Source organism: Podarcis filfolensis (genome assembly GCF_964270895.1).
Source record: "Podarcis filfolensis genome assembly, chromosome: 10".
NCBI lineage: Eukaryota > Metazoa > Chordata > Lepidosauria > Squamata > Lacertidae > Podarcis > Podarcis filfolensis.
Window position 1 is genome coordinate 66,241,559 of NC_139612.1, and position 21,237 is coordinate 66,262,795.

Here is a 21,237-nt window from a genome sequence, read left to right on the forward strand (position 1 = left end):
CTGGAAGAGAACACCAATGGGCATCTAGTCCAACCCCAAACAGGATACACTGAAAACGCAGTGTGGCGCAATGATCAGTGTTGGATGTGGACTGAGGAGACCCAAATTCAAATCCTCACTGAGCCATGGGCCTTACCAGGTGTTCCTTCGCCTCCCTCTCTGTCCAACCTACCTCACAGGGTTGTTGTGAGGATTTAAAAAAGATAACTGAGTTCTTTGAATGAATACAGTAGTACCTCAGGTTACAAACGCTTCTGGCTACAAACGCTTCAAGTTACAGACTCCGCTAACCTGGAAGTAGTACCTCGAGTTAAGAACTTTACCTCAGGATGAGAACAGAAATTGTGTGGCAGCGGCACAGTGGCAGCGGGAGGTCCCATTAGCTAAAATGGTACCTCAGGTTAAGAACAGATTCAGGTTAAGAACGGACCTCTGGAACGAATTAAGTTCTTAACCTGAGGTACCAGGCTCTCAGTTGTTTCCAAGACCACAACAAAACCACAGCTACCAATATCAAATGAGGAAACAAAAGACCACACACACCAGCAGGCTTCTATTTCAAGATTTTTAATTGGTCCAGCAGCTGCAAAATATACAAATTTCCAAAAGGCAGACCTCGTTTTATAAGCTGAAACTGTTTCATCTCAGGCAAAAAAAATCCCCTCAAAAACCCAGCTACGTACATATATACAGAATTAACACCACACAAGTCCAGGTGGGGGGGGGGGACCTCCTCTCTGCTCTGCAACTTCCCTTAAATAAATAAATAGCACTTTGCTATTAAAAAACCGATAAAAATATAAATTCAAGTATCAAAGGAATAACACAATCAAGAGAATGAGTTGTTGGTGTGGTTTTCAATCACCTTCCCCAATCAACCTGTAACTATCACAAGTGTGACACACACACACACCCCTTGCTTCTTGTGCCTCCCCACTCCAGGGCAGATCAACACACACACAATAAGGACACACACAGGCAAGGTCCACATGTTCCCTCTTTCATTCAAAATTCCTGAAGCAGGAAAAATTTAAGTTTGTTCCAGGATTTCCTTCTCGTAAGCAAAGGAATCCCGTCAATATTTTTTTTCCAATTCATGCTATATAAAACCAAGCGAAAGACAAGTTTGCGTAAAGTGTTTTTTCCCACTACGCAAGGCGTAGGTAAATGCAAACCACACCTAGTTGGGGCAGGAAGGGAGGGGGGGAAACATACCACTTGCTATGTGCAAAATAAATCCACGCTTCCTCTGATAAAGGATAAAATCCTAGCAGAAGGGGCTGAGGGGATAGGAGAAGCAATAGGAGAACCCACACACTCAAAGGGAGAAAATGGGGTTTTATTCCAGGTGAGCCACACTGAAATGAGCAGCAGTTAAGTCGTGTCTGTTTGTTCCAACAGGTGCATGACTAACGCTCAAAACCACCCAATGCTTTTTCAAAGGCAAAAGAGAGTCTTTTCAACTGCTTGCACACACGTCGAACCCACCTTGCATGCTACGGACGCAACTTCTCAGCCAAGAGCAGCTCTTAATTTTTTAAAAAGATCACACACACAAACACACATGGATTTTGCCGTGGGCCAAAGTAGGCACTGCAGGCATTGCTGACCCACCTTTCTGAAACTGACCTGCCCCCTTTATTCCTACGGGGTCATTGCTCGCTCTCCCACTCCACAGGCAGCCATTGGGATGTTGCCAGACTACAACTCCCACCAGCCCAGGCAAACAAAGGCAAAGTGCAGGGATGATTAGAGTTGTAGTCCAGCAACACCTAGCCGGCACCAGGTTGCTTACCCTTGTGCCGCTAATCCTAAGCGTGGCTTGTAAAGTCCTGCACTCCTAACACTTTCCCACTCTGTTAAAATCACACTCAGCCACCCTAACAAAGCCAGTGGCTACGGTGCCAGCAAGTGGCTTCAGAACCGGCTGCAAAAGAACAACATAACTATCCTTAAATCCCTCTCTGATATCCGGGGTATGTGTGGGTGTGCTTTGTTTTTGTAGCTGTAAAAAAAAGAGAGAGGGAGAGACGTGCAAAGTGGCAAAATTAAAAGCAGACATGCAGGTGTCGCAAAAGGTGCTTTTATGCTCCCCATGCCCTCCCCTCTCCACACAGACCCCAAGAACCAACATCCGTTTATTTACAAAGGCTGAGAAAGCAGCACAGTGTCCAGTTTTTCTTCTTCTTTCTTCTCTGCAAGGCAACTGTGTCACTTTAGAAATAATAATAATAAAACAACTCGGGGGACGCAAGGATGCTGCAGAGGACGACACTTTAGTCTACCAAAATCTCAAAAAGTGGTGGGGGAAAAGCAACCAACTTCATGAACCTCCGTTTTGGATTCTAAAGCAATGTTCCTTCTCATTCCCTTCTTCTCTTGTGTATCCCCCCCATTCCCCACCCACCCACCCACCCCCAAAAAACACCATCGTGTCGTGTCCGATACGCGACAGAGTCCAATACGCAACAGGCAGATGATTAGCTTATGGAGATCGAGAAGGGAATAGCCTCGCGTTGAATGGAGATCACACACACACAGGCAGACGCAAGCTTCGGAGCGGGGCGACGCAAGCGGGCTGAGTTTCCTTCCGTCCGCGCTCTTCCGCCTTCCTAAACATCGCCTGGAGAAACTCAAGACTGTGTGCGGGTCGTGCTCATGTTCTGCAAGAGGAAGGGAGACAGAGAGAGAGAGAGACAGCAATCTTTGAGCCGGTGGCTGAGCATTCGGAGGGGGACAAAAGAGAAGCGAGGCACCCTTTGCATGCAGGTGGCAGGGAGGACAATGAGAGAAGCAGATGCAGAAGGCTCTGCATTATCCAGCAGAGGCAGTAGCCACTAGGCACACAGGCCGTCCTGAAGGAAGCAGGCCAAGTAATAGAAGAATGTTAATAAATAAATAAAATTGATAGGCCTCTCCTCCATGAAAAAAATAAAAATAAAATAAAGAACAAGAACAGAGGAAGCTGCCTAACACCTTTGGGTCTACCTAGCTCTGCACTGTCACGCTGACGGCCAGTGACTCTCAAGGTTTCAGAACCAGGAGGTTGGGCTTGGGTCTTTCCGAATGCAAAGCAAATCTTCAAGGATTATCATCATCATCATCATTTAATTTTGCATTGCTTGGGCCCCCTCGAGTTGCAAAGACAAGCTTTTTTTTTTTTTTTGAGAGGGGGTAAGGACACACTGCACATTTGGCTCATCTGAAGGCAGCCCCGCATAGGGAAGTGTTTTGTTTTTTTTTAACCGTTTTCATTTGATTTTTCAAATATAGATTCATAACAAAACCAAATACACTTCCATATACAGAGATTTCTCCAAATCTCGAGAACTGTCCCCATCCCCTCTGTGGGTCCTAATGTCAACACTTTCAACTGCATATTATATCAAATCTATATTTTATATCTATCCCTATTATCCACAGAGTTTGTTACATTACAAGTGAGATTAAAATCCTGCTAATGTTTTCAGCTGCTTACAGTGGTCTCTGAAATAAATTATAAATTCCCCCCATTCTTTCTTGAAGATTTTGTCTTCTCGTTTCCTGAGCTTTCCGGTCAGTTTTGCCATTTCGGCATAATCTGACAGCTTAGTTTGCCATTCCTCTCTGGTAGGGAATCTTTCTTCTTTCTATCTCTGGACTAGAATAGGGAAGTTTTTAATGTGTTTTCTTTTTACTAGTCAAAACAAAAAAAAAATTTTTTTCCTTCCAGTAGCACCTTAAAGACCAACTAAGTTAGTTCTTGGTATGAGCTTTTGTGTGCATGCACACTTCTTCAGATACACTGAAACAGAAGTTGCCAGATCCTTCTATATAGTGAGAAGGTGGGGAGGGGTATTACTCAGAAGGGTGGTGGGAATGGGTGGTTGGCAGATAGCTGTGATGAGCCTGTTGACGACTCTTAACGACTGCAATAGGTCTTACAGGAAAAAGCAAGGGGTGAGAAGGTGAAAAATGGCTTTGTCATGTATAATGAGATAAGAATCCAATGTCTTTGTTCAGACCAGGTCTCTCCATGGTTTTAAGTTTGGTAATGAGTTGCAATTCAGCAGCTTCTCTTTCCAGTCTATTTCTGAAATTCCTTTGTAGTAATACTACCAAACTTAAAACCATGGAGAGACCTGGTCTGAACAAAGACATTGGATTCTTATCTCATTATACATGACAAAGCCATTTTTCACCTTCTCACCCCTTGCTTTTTCCTGTAAGACCTATTGCAGTCGTTAAGAGTCGTCAACAGGCTCATCACAGCTATCTGCCAACCACCCATTCCCACCACCCTTCTGAGTAATACCCCTCCCCACCTTCTCACTATATAGAAGGATCTGGCAACTTCTGTTTCAGTGTATCTGAAGAAGTGTGCATGCACACGAAAGCTCATACCAAGAACTAACTTAGTTGGTCTTTAAGGTGCTACTGGAAGGAAAAAAGAAAAAAGAAAAAAAATGTTTTGACTATGGCAGACCAACACGGCTACCTATCTGTAATCTTTTTACTAGGATTTTATATTTTGCTGGGGCAGAGTTGCAGAGGGGCTGGGGCAACCCAGTCAGATGGGTGGGGTACAAATAATAAAATTATTATTATTATTATTAAGCAAACAGTGCAAAAGGATCTCAGGGCATTCTAAAAATGGAAACATTACAGGAAAAGAGGAAGCAGACAGTTTAAAAGGGACCTCAACCACCACAACTTATGTCAACAAGCCCATTCATTGCAGAAACACACACACAAACCAAAGCAGATCCAGTTTCCAGGAAGCTGAGCAGGCACAGGTCAAAGATGTACCCCCTCTCTGCCCACCCCTCAAAAAAAAACCCCAAACCGAACAAAAATAGCCTTGAGCAGCTGTTATTCCAACAAGGTACAGTCAGGCTGGGGTAAAGCACAAGCACGCAGAGCACCAAGCCATTTTACCTGGGAAATATTAGCAAAGCGAAAAGTTTGAATAAGTGACAAATGGGCCGTCTTTCAGCGTGAAAAGGGGGAAAAAAGAGACAGAGAAAGGGGGTGAAGGAGAGAGGCTTGCACTGTTATGTGACAGGAATTTGTTCAAGGGATGTCGTATCTTCCTTCATTTTCACACCACAAATTAAAAGCACATGGCTGCCCCCAAAAATAAGACTGGGAACTGTAGTTTATCCCCTTGCAGAACTACAATTCCCAGCACCCTTAACCAACTAGTTTCCAGGACCTGGGAGGAGGGAAAGCCACATGCTTCAAACATGACGTGTGGATGTGATCTTCCAGCAGTTCTAAAAAGTTGCAGCAGGGAGAAGGGCTCGTCCGCACGAAATCTTATGCAGCTGCCCTTTGCACTGGTCTATCTGGCTTCATGGGACACGGGTGGCGCTGTGGCCTAAACCATAGAGCCTAGGGCTTGCAGTTCAGAAGGTTGGCGGTTCGAATCCCCGCAACGGGGTGAGCTCCCGTTACTCAGTCCCTGCTCCTGCCAACTTAGCAGTTCGAAAGCACGTCAAAGTGAAAGTAGATAAATAGGTACCACTCCAGCGGGAAGGTAAACAGCATTTCCGTGCGCTGCTCTGGTTTGCCAGAAGCGGCTTAGTCATGCTGGCCACATGACCCGGAAGCTGTACGCCGGCTCCCTCAGCCAATAAAGCGAGATGAGTGCCGCAACCCCAGAGTCAGCCATGACTGGACCTAATGGTCAGGGGTCTCTTTACCTTTACCTCATCTGGCTTCCTGCCGACTGGTTGGCAGCAGTTGTCCGGGAGCCTTTGGCAGAGGTCCTTTTATTCTACAACTCTCATCCACCACCCCAGCCGGCATGGTCAACGGTCAGGCCAGATGGGGAGGTGCGCACTGAGACCAGAGCTCTCGCCATGCCAAGCAACATGCCCCAACTCTGCACTATCGGCTCCACCAACTGCAAAAGTATTGCTCTCCCACCAACTGCCTACTCCCTCAAGTGCTGCTGGATTAGAACAAAGCTTGAGCTGTAATTTTTATATATTTTAAAAAGTGGTGCACTTAAATCCCATTGACAGATACAATAAATCAGCATTTCTCAAACTCGGGTCCCCAGCTGCTGATAGGACTACAACTCCCATCGTCCCAGACTACCAGCCCTGCTAGCTAAGGATGATGGGAGTTGTAGTCCAACAGGAGCCAGGGACGCAAATTTGAGAAACACTGCTAGCCCTTTACTCAGAAAACTAGTCCGCTAGTAAGGGGAAGAAGACGTGTAGCACCCCAGCTTTTCTCCCAAGCGCAAAGTGGTTTTTGTAGCGACTGAAAAGATGCTCTGATAAATTAAGTGTTAAAAGCTCCCACAAACTGGAAGGGTAACTCAGTGGTAAGAGAATCTGTTTTGCATGCAGAAGGGCCCAGGTAACTCCAGGTAGGGGCAGAAAAGGCTCTGAAATCCTGGTAGCCACTGCCAGTCACTGTAGACTAGAGATTGCAAAGCTATTTTTCGGCCCATGGACCCCGTTTGTGTTTCTTAGCAAGCACTATTCGCGCTGTCCTCGTGGGCCACTTCAGTGGAATCAATCAGAGCCTGGAAAAGGAAGTGGGAAAGAGTATCTCTTCTCCCAATTTCCTCCTTCAATAATTGGCACTTTTCAAGGGATTTAAATAGTGGCTCTCTAATATGGCAAGCCATATTGGTGTGGCAGGAAGATTCAGGGGCAAAGAAACACTTAAAAATTCAGTGTAGTGTAATATAGTATTTAAAAAAATTTATTTTGCAGGTTACGGGTATCTTTTCAAAACGAGAGCAAGAGCATTAGCTATTCTTCTACAGTTCTCCACAACGTATTGTTGTGAACAAGGATTTTCAACTCTGACAAACATGCAAGGTATCCGAGAGAGAAAAGGCTTCTTTGTATTGATGAGGAAGTGTGAGTTTCTCAAATTTAGACCTGATCTAAATGAGTTATTACCCAGCAAAAACAAGCGCATACCACCTCTCACTGAGTGTGCATACATCCTTAAAGTACATATGCAAGAGGCTCGCTTATAATTCTATTTTGAGGATGATACATGTTCTTATTTTAAGAATAAATATTTGTTCTATACTTTTTGGATGCCCCGTGATCATACTGTAAAGCAGTTGTGTTCTGTGTTATAAATCAAGCACGGCTGGGAGTTGTTTTCTTTCTGTTTTCCGATGGATTTCTTACCTATGAAAAATCGGGTGTGGCATGAGCCGATTTTTATTCTGAAAGTATGGGCCCAGAGAAAACAAAAACCACATGGATTAAAAGGTCGAAACACTGGTTAAATTGATTGGGCAGGGATTCAGGGGTCTTGTGGGCAATTGGGGAAGACGCCAAGGGGTGCCACATTCGTGATCTGTGGGCACTGACAGTATAGATGAAAATAGATCAGTGGTCTGACTTTGAATGAAGGCAGCTTCCTATGTTCCTACCAAATGCAAGGAAGTAAAACTGTCCCTTAGGGATTCTATGGGGGAAAGGTGCAAATTGAGTCTGGAAAGCTAAGCACGCAGATTAGTGGTAACAAAAGGAAAATAAAGCCAGCCTGCTGGCGAGAAAGAAAGGTGAACCTGCAAGATACTTACAGGCATGCCTTTCCCAGTAAAGGCTGTAAAGAGAAAGAAAAGGGGGAAGGAGAGGGAGATGGAAGAGAAATCAGTCTTGGTGCGGAAAGCAGAATAACAACAGGAAATTCAAGATAAAGGATTCAATTGCTGCGAGATAGCAGACAAAGAGACATAAAGCCACGCATGTCAACAAACAAGCCACATCCATTCATGCAAAACGTAGAAACACATTTCAGCCTCCACACTTTCAATATTTGGGTCACACAAGGGAAAGGAGGAGTAGGGCAGCAATTTAGCAAGGAGCCCCCTTTTGTCTGCTAACATACAGAAGCTGCCTCCAGGCATTTTTCAAGAAGTCCCATTTCCTGCTAACTGGGAGAGCTGATGGGTTTTTGGCTTTCAAATTAGGCAGACATTTAGCTGCAATGGGAAGTGGTCGTTCATCCTTTTAAAAAGGTGTTGAGCAAGACTAATCTAGGAAAATTTGCTGCAACCTTTGGAAACAACTTTCAGCTGAGCAACGCCAGCAAATGCGAACACATTGAGACAATGGAGTGTGCCTCTGCAGAGAAGACAAACTGGCTTGTTGGCAGCCGCCTAAATGACCTCCCTGGGGTGCAAGCCTGGGCAGTGTGTCTGGAGGTCCTGGGCTGCCCAGGCGACAAGAAGAAGAGCAAGATGTTTGGCACCAGCTTGGCTGCATGAGTTGCTGGAAGGAGGCATACATGGCTCCATCCAACCAACTTAGGGACTCTGCTTCAGAACTGTGTAGGGTTTACACCATGGGTAGGCAAACTAAGGCCCGGGAGCCAGATCTGGCCCAATCGCCTTCTAAATCCGGCCCACGAGCAGTCTGGGAATCAGCCTTTTATTTAAAATGCATCTCCAGGTTATTTGTGGGGCATAGGAATTTGTTCATTTCCCGCCACCCCCCCAAAAAAAATATAGTTCGGCCCCACACAAGGTCTGAGGGACAGTGGACCGGCCGCCCCCTCCTGAAAAAGTTTGCTGACCCCTGGTTGACACCTTAAATATTTTCTTCTCCTGAGAAAGATCTCCTGCAAGGCAGCAGGACAAAGCAACATCCTAGTCAAGTTAAAAAAATATGGAATGATAGGAATCAAGGAAGGCTTGGAGAGGAAAGGCAAGCTTAACACAAATCCTAAAAAAGTGTGTTGCTGCAAAGGTTTGAAGGCCTGGTTTCTATAACCCACACCAAACACCAGGCAAATACTTCTACCTAAGCAAGTTCATAAGTCAAGTGACGGCCAAGCCTGGCCTATATTGCAGGTTCTCAAAAAACCAAGCTACACCAACCCAAAACATTAGAAATCATTTTCAAAGGTGCTTTAGGAAGAGGGAAAAGCAAAGGCAAGGAAAGCAGAAGTAAACAGATGATGCCAATCACGATCTGATAGCAGCGCGTTTAAAATGGATAAGCGACACGACAGAACGTCCTCCCATGATTTAAAGCAGCGGGGAGATATTTAGGCATGGAAATGCAATGACCACAACACACAACCGCCACCACAAGCAGGCAGGCGCACACACACGAGAAAACACCAACAAAAGAATGTGACCAACTTGTCCGGGCATCTGGGTGGGCACCTCCTGGGGCATACAGATGGGCAGGGCAGCGGAAGCAGAATCAGCCACATGCTCCTCAAAGCTGTTGATGCGAGGCTTTTTGGTGGGCTCTGGGCTCGCTAGAGGGGTGACGCTATTGCGCCTCATGAGGGTGTTAGGTCCCTTCTTTGCATCCTAAATTAAAAGCGAGACAAAGATAAAAAACGAGAAAATAAAGTGAGGAAGGAGGTGAAAAGTTACGGGGGTCAGGTGGGGAGAAAAGCAGCGGGGGAAATAAATATAAACCAACCAAACACACACGATGGGTTAATTAGTCTGACGAAATGCACCAAAAAAAAAAAAAGGAAAGGAAAAAGCAAAGATCAGGAAATCTCATTAAAGGAGTTATTATCATTGCTGGGGTTCCTTCGAGGTCCCTTGGCACTCAGGCACGCTAATCTAGACCCGACGTACTTCTAAAGCAGGGGTGGGAAAACGTTTGCAGGGTGAGGGCCGTGCTCCCCTCTAAGATCTTGTTTTACGAATCATATGTATTAGTGATGATCTGAGTCTGAAACAAAACTGTTAATTTGGCGTCTATATGGTCACGCTGTCAGTTAAACCACAGAGCCTAGGACTTGCCAATCAGAAGGTTGGCGGTTCGAATCCCCGCGACGGAGTGAGCTCCCGTTGCTCATCCCAGCTCCTGCCAACCTAGCAGTTCAAAAGCACATCAAAGTGCAAGTAGATAAATAGGTATCGCTCCGGAGGGAAGGTAAACAGCATTTCCGTGCGCTGCTCTGGTTCGCCAGAAGAGGCTTAGTCATGCTGGCCACGTGGCCAGGAAGCTGTACGCCGGCTCCCTCGGCCAGTAAAGCGAGATGAGTACGCAACCCCAGAGTCGGTCACGACTGGACCTAATGGTCAGGGGTCCCTTTACCTTTACGGTAGGCTATGCTAAACCAGAGTTCAAGAAAATCCTTTGAGCATTGCAAAAAGGCTCAAGGAGGGGGAGAAGATTGAGAAAGTCCCCAAGGCTTGGAAGACTGCATTTTGGACCCTGGGTGTGAGGTTTCTCAACCCTGATCCATAGGGTTCGAAGCAGCACTGCAAGAGAGGCTTGGCCTAGCAGAAGGGCCATGTCCTGGGAAGCTGAGGGCCAGGTGCAATGGGGGGGGGGTCAATGGCCATATTTGGCCCCCTGAACCTTAGGTTTCCCACCTCTGTTCTAAAGAAGTAACGTTGGGCCCAAGAATGAAATATTCAAAATTTCCGGATTCGGGTTTGAGAAGTCTCTATCTCTCTCCCTGCACTAGGTCTTTTGAAGAAAGTAAGAGATGAGGGCTTCTTTGCAATGAAAAGAGGAGCTAGGTGGCTTGAGAGATTCTGCCGCTTGGGAGAATCCACACCAACGCCACTGATCTAGCCTACAAATTACAGAGGAACAATTGGGAAAAGCCACAGAAGAACCGTTTGTCAGTGCTTGTGATCCTAATCGAATCCGCAAAGCTTCTTGCTGCAACCTGGCATTTACACATTCGATTACGCCTCATTTGCAGCCTGAGTGTCCTTGGCTAGTTACATAACTTTAAAGAAAAAAACCCCAAACAACGGTGGCAAAAATCTTCAAACATACACCAGTAGCAACGGGCCAGACATTTCCTTCAAACCTCCTTAAACACTTAAGTTTGGGAAAAAGTTTGGGAAAAACAGATGTAGCCAAATAAGGAGCCACCATAGGTATATATATATATATATATATATATATATATATATATATATATATAATATTGTAGAATTGTAGAGTCAGAAGGGACGACGAGGGTCACCAAGTCCAGTTCGAACACACAGAAGGAGCTGTCTAAATGGTGCTACGAATTACTCCCTTCTCCCACCACCAATCCATCAAAAACCGGTCAGGAATAAATATTGCTTACAAAAAGAGGGGGTCCATCTTTGAGCGGTTTCCTACAACACAGGTGTCTACCCAACTCCTTTCCAACTACACATGGGGAGGAAGAGGGGGCCCCAAGGGGCGGCCAGAAGCCCCTCACCTCTGGTCTGTCCCGGTGAGTGTTCACAGCCTCAACATTCAAGCAGATGGATTCAACTCTGCAGCCTTGTAGAAGCGAAGGGAGAGAAAAGGTTGGGAGGGGAAGGGCAGAGAGAGAAGATATACAGGACACGGTCAGTTACGGGGGATGCAATTATTTAGCAAACATTTGAGTCAATCAAAATCAACAAAGGGCGCCTCAATTGATTTATTTTTTTAAAAAGTTAATTATTCTTTGATGCAAGTGCTTAGAAATCTGCAGCTGGGAAACGCCACAAACATTCTCCCTTCAAACACATACAAAGGATTGATGCCAATTGAGATGGCTCCCTGTGGAATACACAGAGCATGCATTATGCTTTCGTTTTCATCCACAGTGCAAAAGTGGACAAATTTAAGTAATCGATCATTCAGTTAAGACGTATACAATTAAAATCAGCTAAGATTTGGGGGGGGGGGTGTTAATCAGGTGACATCCCCAAGAATCACATTTTCAGCACTGACATATCAAGCATTGCCTGACATAGCCATCTGCGCTGCAGTCAAGGTAAGGAATGTTGTTCATGACTTTGGCAGGGGAGAAAGGGTGGAAATTCATTTGAATGAAGCACAGGCCAACCTTCCTGGCTCTGTTCTAAGGAAACACTGCAGGGTAAAAAAAAATTGGCTGGATACTGTGCTAAATATGTACATCAAAGTCCACCTCTGTTGCCTACATTCTGCAAAAGAAAAGCAGAGTTCGGGGCTCTTGCATATAAATTGTGCAAACAAAGCAAAGAGTATGAGCTTTCTTATCTTGCGTGATTTTATCCTGCGACTCTTAACACTTCAAGTTTATTTATTCTAAGTAGGGGTATTAGTTTAGGGCAGTGGAATGCCCACCCTCTTCTAGCCACTGAAAATATTTCTCAGCTGCCTCCCCAGCTTCTGATATTACACCGTGAGTTGTCTACACTATTTTCTTGTGCATGTTTTGGCCATGCCAGGAGGGCTAGAAACTTGTGTTTTAAATGAAAGCCAATATTCCCAAGAAAAGCATATCGTGCTGTCTTCAGTGCAACCATGACACACACACACAACACACTGGCAAGAGCGGAAGAGGAAAAGGTTAAGTCGGAACGGGTCCGCTGGTGCTAACAGCAGACCACAGGGATGACCCAGTGAATACACTGCAGCAGATGCAAAGAATGGAAAAATCCTAGCCATTTGGTCATTGGCAAATATGGGACGCGTGTGGCGCTGTGGGTTAAACCACTGTGGCGCTTGGGCTTGCCGATTGAAAGGTCGGCAGTTCGAATCCCTGCGATGGGGTGAGCTCCCCTTGCTCAGTCCCTGCTCCTGCCAACCTAGCAGTTCGAAAGCACGTCAAAGTGCAAGTAGATAAATAGGTACCGCTCCGGCGGGAAGGTAAATGGCGTTTCCATGCACTGCTCTGGTTCGCCAGAAGCGGCTTAGTCATGCTGGCCACATGACCCAGAAACACTGTCTATGGACAAACGCTGGCTCCTTGGCCTGTAGAGCGAGATGAGCGCCACAACCCCAGAGTCGTCCGCGACTGGACCTAATGGTCAGGGGTACCTTTACCTTTACCTAATCCCCTCTACAGATAACCTTAAAACCCCTCTGATCTCCCATCAAAGGCCACAGCATCTTCTGCAGTCATCTCTAGTAAAAACGGCAGTAACAACCATTTCTTTCCACATCAAAGCTGGGGCTTCTCAAAGCTTCGTCACAGCGCATGGAGCAGGGCAAGTAACCCAGACACATCATGCTGTCTGTGCAAAACCTTTGAGAGAAACAGATACTCACCATACGCCACAGGGGTCAGCTTTAGCACTGTGTGGAGAGGACATTTCAAGTAAGGCATTTCCGCTGGAAGAAAAGCAGAGAAGGGAGGTTATCAGCCAGACACAGAAGTCTGTTTTATGCAGCGTTGCAAATGGAAGAAGAAGAGGAGGAGGAGTTTGGATCTGATATCCCGCTTTATCACTACCCAAAGGAGTCTCAAAGTGGCTAACAATCTCCTTTCCCTTCCTCCCCCACAACAAACACTCTGTGAGGTGAGTGGGGCTGAGAGACTTCAAAGAAGTGTGACTGGCCCAAGGTCACCCAGCAGCTGCATGCGGAGGAGCGAACCCGGTTCACCAGATTACGAGTCCACCGCTCTTAACCACTACACCACACGGGAACACATAGGTTTTATGCATTTCTTTTATTCCATCTGCCCCTCTTTTTTTTTTAAGCTACCATTTCTCCTTGTAAGCACAACACATTCACTCAGGACACAACCCAGCATTCCTGGTTCAAATCCTGGCTCAATAGCTGCATCAGTTTTCAGTTGGCGGGCGTTGGCGCACACTCAGATGCAACGTCTCAATGGAACTTTGGGGCGTATATTTAGCAGGCACTGTTCTCTGGCTAAATACTGCACCTCGATCCTTGCACCTGTTTGATAAAAGAGAGGCACATCCCGGCTACAGACCACTTACCTGCACTCTTGTCAAGGAAGTAGGCCAAGAGGCATCTCATCACGGCCTGGTGACAGATGACGAGGACGTTCTCCTGCCTCTCCAGCTCCATGATAACGGGCTCCAGGCGCTGCACGAGATCCTGGTAGGACTGCAGATGCACACATAAAAAGACAAAAAAAACTGAGGCTCTGGTGGTGGGACAACCCCTGAACGCTTAAAACTGAAGTATGTTGATACAGGGCTTCACTGCCAGTCAGTGTAGATGAAATAGGTAAAGGGACCCCTGACCATTAGGTCCAGTCGCAGACGACTCTGGGGTTGCGGCGGTCATCTTGCTTTATTGGTCAAGGGAGCTGGTGTACAGCTTCCAGGTCATGTGGCCAGCATGACTAAACCGCTTCTGGTGAACCAGAGCAGTGCACAGAAATGCTGTTTACCTTCCCGCCGGAGTGGTACCTATTTATCTACTTGCACTTTGACGTGCTTTCAAACTGCTGGGTTGGCAGGAGCAGGGACCGAGCAACGGGAGCTCACCCCATCACGGGGATTCGAACCGCCGACCTTCTGATCAGCAAGCCCTAGGCTCTGTGGTTGAACCCACAGCACCACCTGTGTCCGTAGATGAAATACCAAGCTCAAAAGACAACTGGTCTGACTCAGGAGGGAGCCACTTCCTATGTCCCTTCAAATTATTGCCTCCCGCTGCCCAAAGAGTGGAGACATTAGATCCTTTCATTCCCCAAAGAGAGCTCAGTGTTGTTCTGCTTTTGCTCGCAGTAGCAGAGGTTTTGTTTTTCTATGTTGCCAAGCTCCAGAGGAAAGGATATTTCTGCAAAGGAGATCCCAGGGGCATTGAAAATTCACCAAGGTGCAGAACGGCCAAAGAGAAACGCGGAGCTCATGGCTGGCTTAGTGCTTGGAGATGTTCTTTTCTCGCACCACCGACAGCTCCTTGTTTATTGGCAGTCCACCTTCCTAGGTGAAATTCCCCTTTGAAGACGGTATGTGGGGATGCGTTTGCCACCTTCCCCAACCCTGTTCTCCATCATCCAAGAGCGATGATGCCATGTTAAGAGGACTCACTCTCGCCGTTAACCCATCTGCTCCCAGGGACTTGCCACTTTTTGTCCAGTTTACTGCCTCTAGCACTTCTTGAGTTGTTATTTGAGTATTTAAAATCACCATTTGTTCTTTTCTTATTTTTGGCAGATAACCATTTTTAATATATTCCTCTATTTTACAGGTTTTTTCCTTTCTTATACAGTTCTGAAAAGTATTTTACAAATGCTGCTCTTATTTCCTTCATCTTATCTGTAAACTTCCCATTTTTATGAATTTTGAGTATGGAGTTCCTTTGTTCATTTTTCTTCAACTTCCACACAAGCAGTTTTCCTGATTTATTGGCATGTTCGATATATTTTTCTTTCATTCTTTTTATTTTCCAGCTAATTTCTTCATTATCTATCATGGAATATTGAATCCGTAATGTTCCAATGGCCTGCTTGACTGACACAAAAACCCACCGAAACAATTTTCACTGTTTTTAAACGGTTTCTCGCTGCCCCAGGCTTACCTCTCCCGACGGGTAGCGGTAGTAGTATTTGTCCTGGTCCCGCAGAGCATATTCTTCAGGGTACTTTTCCTTGATTTCATCGTAGGTTAGCTCTTCGCACACACCCTGCAAGAACCACAAGGTGGGGGGAAACATCAGGGCTGCTACTCGGAGCAAGATTTTGGAAGGCAGGTGGTGGAGAGGGGAAGCAAGAGATAATTTGCAACGGCAAGATCCTACTCAAGTTTCTAGTCAAGGTCCTCTTCCCTGCAGGAATGGAATTGTAGCCAAGAATGTGGTGTGTGTATAGCAAAGTACAATTGTGATTTGAAACGCAACAGGCAAGAGGGCAGGGGCTCAATGCATTTTAAGCTGCAGGTATATAAAGGTAAAGGGACCCCTGACCATTAGGTCCAGTCGTGACCGACTCTGGGGTTGCGGCGCTCATCTCGCTTTATTAGCCAAGGGAGCCAGCGTACAGCTTCCGGGTCATGTGGCCAGCATGACTAAGCCGCTTCTGGCGAACCAGAGCAGCTCACGGAAACGCTGTTTACCTTCCCGCCGGAGCGGTACCTATTTATCTACTTGCACTTTGACGTGCTTTCGAACTGCTAGGTTGGCAGGAGCAGGGACCGAGCAACGGGAGCTCACCCCATCGCGGGGATTTGAACCGCCGACCTTCTGATCTGCAAGCCCTAGGCTCTGTGGTTTAACCCACAGTGACACCCACGTCCCTTGCAGGTGTATACCCAGCCCCATATAGGGTTGTATCCAATGAAGTATTTCTGCAAGTAATCCAATGAAGTATTTCTCAGGAGAGGGAGATAAACTCCTGTTGAGCAGGCACAAGTCCTTGCGCTAACAGGACAGCTTCGTTAGATACAAGTCAGCCCATTGATTTTGTCATATTAAAGAGTTAAAAATGTTTATAAATATTAATAAGAAATATTGATTCTGATGGCACGAGATTAGACCATGCTTAACATGTTCTCTCAGATCACCTGATTATATAAACAAAGGAATTGTAGCCAAGGCTAGTCCCGCTCATTGAAATCAATGGATCTAAGTTAGTCGTGCCCATGAATTTCTACTCTTAAGGCACAAGGATGTTAATCAAATATTTTGGGCAAGGGGTTCAACGCCAAATCCTTCCAAACGTTCTGTTTGCATTGTTTGGTGGATGGAATTTATCTGCCCCCCTCCTCCCTAGCATACAGTTTGCAGGTTCTCCTGACACCCCCTTAAGTTAATTGGGGGAGGCACGCAGAGGAAGGGGGGAGGCCTGTTGTGCAATGGAATCCCACCTGCAACCTCTAGGCATCCCAGCCTTGGGGAGTTTGCCACCAGGCAAAAGTGGCAAACTCCCCAAGCAGACAGACAGTCACGCTGCACCTAACTTGTTCATGCTGGATTCATGGAACAGAAGCACACCTTTTTTAAAAAAAGAAGCAGCATGGGTCGATATAAATGGGATTGCAGCATAACTCATGCTCTCCAGATTATGCACAAGATTATTGCACAGCCATCAGGGCTAGCAGCATGACTTAGTTGCAGACTTAGCTGCAATCTCCTAGGAATCACAACAACGGCACTTACAGCGTCAATTTCATTCAGGGCCTTCCACTGCTCGTAGGGCAGGTCAAGAGCCTCTGCCGTCTGGATGGTCCTCTTGAGCTGGCTGGTCCAAACTTTGAGGTCTTTCAGATTCTGCTCCTGGACAAAATGGCTCAACGCACTGGAAAACTGAAGACAGGAGGGGAAACGAAAGGAAATTCTTAGCGCAGATTTCTATTCCCAGAGGCTCCCAAAGGCCCACCACAATAAGAGAGTCATGCATGGCTATATGGGGACGGGACTTTACTGGACAAAGTAGAGTCAGTCACAAGATAATACCTAATAAGCGTCATTCCTGAGTTTTCTTCCTACTGGTACACATGGGAGAGAGAGATACGATGAGCCAATCGGAGAAGTAAATGGACTACCACACCTGCAACATGGCGGCTAAAGTGGGGCTGTTTTTCCCCCTGCTTGACCATATGAACTGGAGAGCATGGGACGACTCCTCCCCCCAGCAAGGACCCTTTTTTGTCACGTGATCCTGCCTGACAAGTGAGGGGGAAGAGTCATCCCAGAGGTAAGTAATAGTAATTTATTATTTATATCCCGCCTATCTGGCTGGGTCTCCCCAGCCACTCTGGGCGGCTTCCAACAAATATTAAAAATACATTAAAATGTCACACATTAAAAACTTCCCTGAACAGGGCTGCCTTCAGGTGTCTTCTAAAAGTCAGATAGTTGTTTATTTCCTTGACGTCTGAAGGGAGGGCATTCCACAGGGCAGGCGCCACTACTGAGAAGGCCCTCTGCCTGGTTCCCTGTAGCTTTGCTTCTCGCAGTGAGGGAACCACCAGACGGCCCTCGGTGCTGGACCTCAGTGTCCGGGCAGAACGATGGGGATGGAGACGCTCCTTCAGGTATACTGGGCCAAGGATGTTTAGGGGCTGTCCTTCAGAGGTTTCTGGGGAATGGAGCAATGGTCTGGCCCAACCTGGCTTTCTATTGTTTTTATTTGAGACTAAGAAGGACGGGGTCCAGTTGCAAGCAGGAAAGGAGGCAGGTGGAGGTTGCTGATGCCCCATTTCCACTGCTAGGCCCGCCTGCACAGAGCTAAGTAAGCACAGGACTGCAGCTGCAGCACATTCAAAGGCAGCCCAGCCTCTCAGCTCCCAGACAGAGGATGTCCCACAACACCTACCTTCTTTCCCCTCCAGGAGAGCCCAGAGTCTCCCCCTATCTTCCCCTTGAGGTTGTATTCGCTCTCGCCGTGCCGGCACAGGTAGATGGTGCGAGGCTGGACGTGGATGTTCATCAGGTAGTAGACGATTCGACTCTGGATGTGGTCTTGCACCCTGTTCACAAGGTACCTCCGGCCAACGTCAATCACTTTGATCAGCGACAGGTCTCTGGGAGGGGAAGACGCGCACGGCCGTCACTCAAAACCCCCAGGGGAAATCCAAGTTCAAGAGCTGCAGATCCCGCAGATGGGAATGCACAGAAACCATGAAGCACCCAATCGGGGAATTGTAGCGCAGCCTTGCGCCAAGTCCTAAGCACTTGAGCAGGTGAGCTTCAAAAGTACCCAGCAGCTGCTGCTGAGGTGTTCTCGAAATTCTGGTAGGAAATTCAATGCCGGCTTGATCCTATGTATCCAGGTGTGGCATATTGCATTATTATGTTACGGTGTGTGTTGTTAATTCCAACAGATTCAGGAACACCTAGCTCTGCAAAGTCTCCGGTTGTTAAAAGCAGGAGAAACCACACACATCCTCCTTTCTGTCTCAGGCGAAAGCAAACAGCTTCCCTACCAAATCCCTGCTTCTAAAGGCAGTCCTACCAACCCGGACATTCTTCCAGGAAGGCAATGGAAAAAGCTTCAAAATTCAGAATTTTGCAACAAAATTCCCTAGTTTTCCATGTAAGCGCATTCCAACAGGTTAAAAGTGAGGAAATGCTTCCCAATTCAGTGTACCTTAGTGACTTCAGGGGGAATTGTAAGTTCACAGAAACTACTTCTAAGACAAAACAAACACCAGAGAAGAAGAGTTTGGATTTGATATCCCGCTTTATCACTACCCGAAGGAGTCTCAAAGCGGCTAACATTCTCCTTTCCCTTCCTCCCCCATAACAAACGCCCTGTGAGGTGAGTGGGGCTGAGAGACTTCAGAGAAGCGTGACTGGCCCAAGGTCACCCAGCAGCTGCATGTGGAGGAGCGGGGATGCGAACCCAGTTCACCAAATTACAAGTCCACCACTCTTAACCACTACACCACGCTGGCTTTCACACAGTGCCTTTCACACAATTTGGCAGCCAGCTTTGGTCGCTGGAAATAGGCGAGAAACACAGTTTCCTCACCTGTCGTAGTCGTCTGGGTCCATAGGCTGGTAGCTCGATTGGTAACAGCTGATTCTCTTCATGAAATCTTCCATCGCGTCAGCAGAGTTGCAGTCCTTATAATCCGGGCTGGACAACTTGACTTCCTGAAGCACATGCGAAAGAAAAAGAGCACAGGGTCAGGGAGCCAGCTGTGAAACCCAAGATGATATTACAGAGGAAATATTAAGGAGAAATTGCAAAGCAGGATTCGCCTGAGCTGCTCGTGGCTGTTCCCTCATCAGCCTGACAGAACTGGTGCCCGTCACTCAAAGCCAACAACAACAGGACAAAAGCGAGGCAAGCCAGCACCTGAAGAAGCCAGCACCTGAATCCTTGTAACAGGTGGGTTTAAAAGAGGATAATAACAATAATTTATTATTTATACCCCGCTCATCTGTCTTGGCTTCCCCAGCCACTCTGGACGGCTTCCAAACAAATATTAAAATACAGTAATACACCAAACATTAAAAGCTTCCCTAAACAGGGCTGCCTTCAGATGTCTTCTAAAAGTTTGGTAGTTGTTGTTCTCTTTGACATCTGGTGGGAGGGTGTTCCACAGGGTGGGTGCCACTACCGAGAAGGCCCTCTGCCTGGTTCCCTGTGACTTCACTTCTTGCAGTGAGGGAACCACCAGAAGACTCTCGGCGCTGGACCTCAGTGTCCGGGCAGAATGATGGGGGTGGAGACGCTCCTTCAGATATACTGGACCGAGAGTGTTCATGGCTTTCCAGGTCAGCATCAACACTTTGAATTGCGCTCGGAAGCGTACTGGGAGCCAATGTAGGCCTTTAAAGACCGGTGTTATGTGGTCTCGGCAGATTAAACGAATTGATGGTGGATAAAGCTATCACAGCTACTAGTCATGGCAGCAATGTTCTCTGTCCTCTGTTGGAGGCACTATGCCTCGGTATATTGCTTGCTGGGAATCACAGGCAGGAAGTGCCATTGGTCCTGGTCGCGGGCATACAAAGAAGCTGAATGCTGCAGGATTCAGGACAGTTAAATTATGGAAATCGCTGCCCCAACTCGGAGGGCTTTAAAAGAGGATTTGACAAATTCACGGGGGTGGGGGGGAGGCCTACTGACCACAATGGCTATGTCTGCTCCACAGCCAGAGGCAGCAATGCTTGCAAAAAACCCAAAAACCCGTTGCTGGAAACTATGGGAAGGGAGAGGGCTCTTGTGTTCGAATCCTACTTGCTGGTTTCCCATAGGCCAGTGGTTACAAAGCACGGATCCACATGGATCCTCAGGATTTTTGCACTGGGCTACCCCAAACTCACCACCAAATCACATGTCTGTGGCCACAGCATGAACCACAAAAATCATACATCCACTGTTTTTGTTCAGAATATTTTTTTCCTTGTTTTCCTCCTCTAAAAACTAGGTGTGTCTTATGGTCAGGTGCGTCTTATGGGGTGAAAAATACAGTAACTAAGAGGGTGAAACAGCAGTGCTTGCTTAACAGAGGCTAATGTTTGCTGACGAGGAAAAGATTTCAGCTGGGGCAACAGCAGCAATAGCTCCAGGTGCCTTTTTGAAACAGCTCCTTTAGGTGGGGCAAAACACACACACACCCCGGATAGAAAGAGAAACTCTTTTCTCACACTTACCATAATGTTCGTAGCGACGACAGACGGGTCATTGCAGACGGATTCGATGAAGAACACCTGAAAGGAAGAGGACATCTATGTGTGCGTGTGTTTAAGGCAGGGAATAAAACCACACAAAGCAGCTTGGCCCATCTAGATCTCTTTCTCTCGCAGACACCAGCTGTCTTGAGACCTCGGGGCAGAGAAGTTGCCCTTAGCCCTGCCAGCTGAAAATCCTTCTTGCAATGGCAGATGCCAGGAATCTGTCCTGGGAGACTGGGCACCAGGGTGGATAAAAATCAAAGATTTTTTTTATTTAAATCAGATTTTTTTTATTTAAATTGGATTTTTAAAATAAAATGCTTTTGGAGGGAAAATCTTTCTAAAGCTAGTTTTCTATTTAAGTTACATTCCAGTCCAAAGGCTATTCATCAGGAAACAAGGATTTGTTTTAAGTTTTTCATGTGTGCTAAAACTCAGCCTAAGGTGTGTTTTTTTAAAAAAAATATTGAACCACATCAGTTAACAAACATGGATACAT

At 46.6% G+C, this 21,237-nt stretch overlaps 1 protein-coding gene and 1 long non-coding RNA gene across 16 annotated transcripts in view; one reads left to right on the plus strand and one right to left on the minus strand.

Moving 5' to 3' along the window:
* LOC310743135 overlaps positions 1-21,237 on the plus strand; it is a 252,921-nt gene that overhangs the window by 164,185 nt on the left and 67,499 nt on the right. Inside the window, exon 1 of one of the 4 annotated variants that reach the window (XR_014538792.1) lies at positions 14,019-14,116. The exons of the other annotated variants lie outside the window; for them this stretch is intronic. This is a non-coding gene — a long non-coding RNA (uncharacterized lncRNA). Of the gene's footprint in view, positions 1-14,018; positions 14,117-21,237 lie in introns of those variants that run through there. 4 annotated transcript variants of the gene reach the window in all.
* Positions 552-21,237, minus strand: part of PFKFB3 (6-phosphofructo-2-kinase/fructose-2,6-biphosphatase 3) — a 69,736-nt gene continuing 49,050 nt past the window's right edge. For 4 of the 12 annotated variants that reach the window (XM_083572815.1, XM_083572813.1, XM_083572805.1 and 1 more), the window contains 10 exons: positions 20,718-20,774; positions 19,084-19,208; positions 17,926-18,133; positions 16,767-16,913; positions 15,192-15,296; positions 13,637-13,766; positions 12,957-13,019; positions 11,032-11,213; positions 9,113-9,289; positions 552-2,663 (listed from right to left, as the gene is read on the minus strand). In XM_083572815.1, coding sequence (XP_083428941.1) covers positions 2,634-2,663; positions 9,113-9,289; positions 11,032-11,213; positions 12,957-13,019; positions 13,637-13,766; positions 15,192-15,296; positions 16,767-16,913; positions 17,926-18,133; positions 19,084-19,208; positions 20,718-20,774 — 1,224 coding nt within the window. In that variant the 3' untranslated portion in view covers positions 552-2,633. Of the gene's footprint in view, positions 2,664-7,546; positions 7,570-9,089; positions 9,290-11,031; positions 11,214-12,956; positions 13,020-13,636; positions 13,767-15,191; positions 15,297-16,766; positions 16,914-17,925; positions 18,134-19,083; positions 19,209-20,717; positions 20,775-21,237 lie in introns of all 12 variants that reach the window. The other 8 variants (XM_083572806.1, XM_083572811.1, XM_083572807.1 and 5 more) reach the window with 5 other exon arrangements.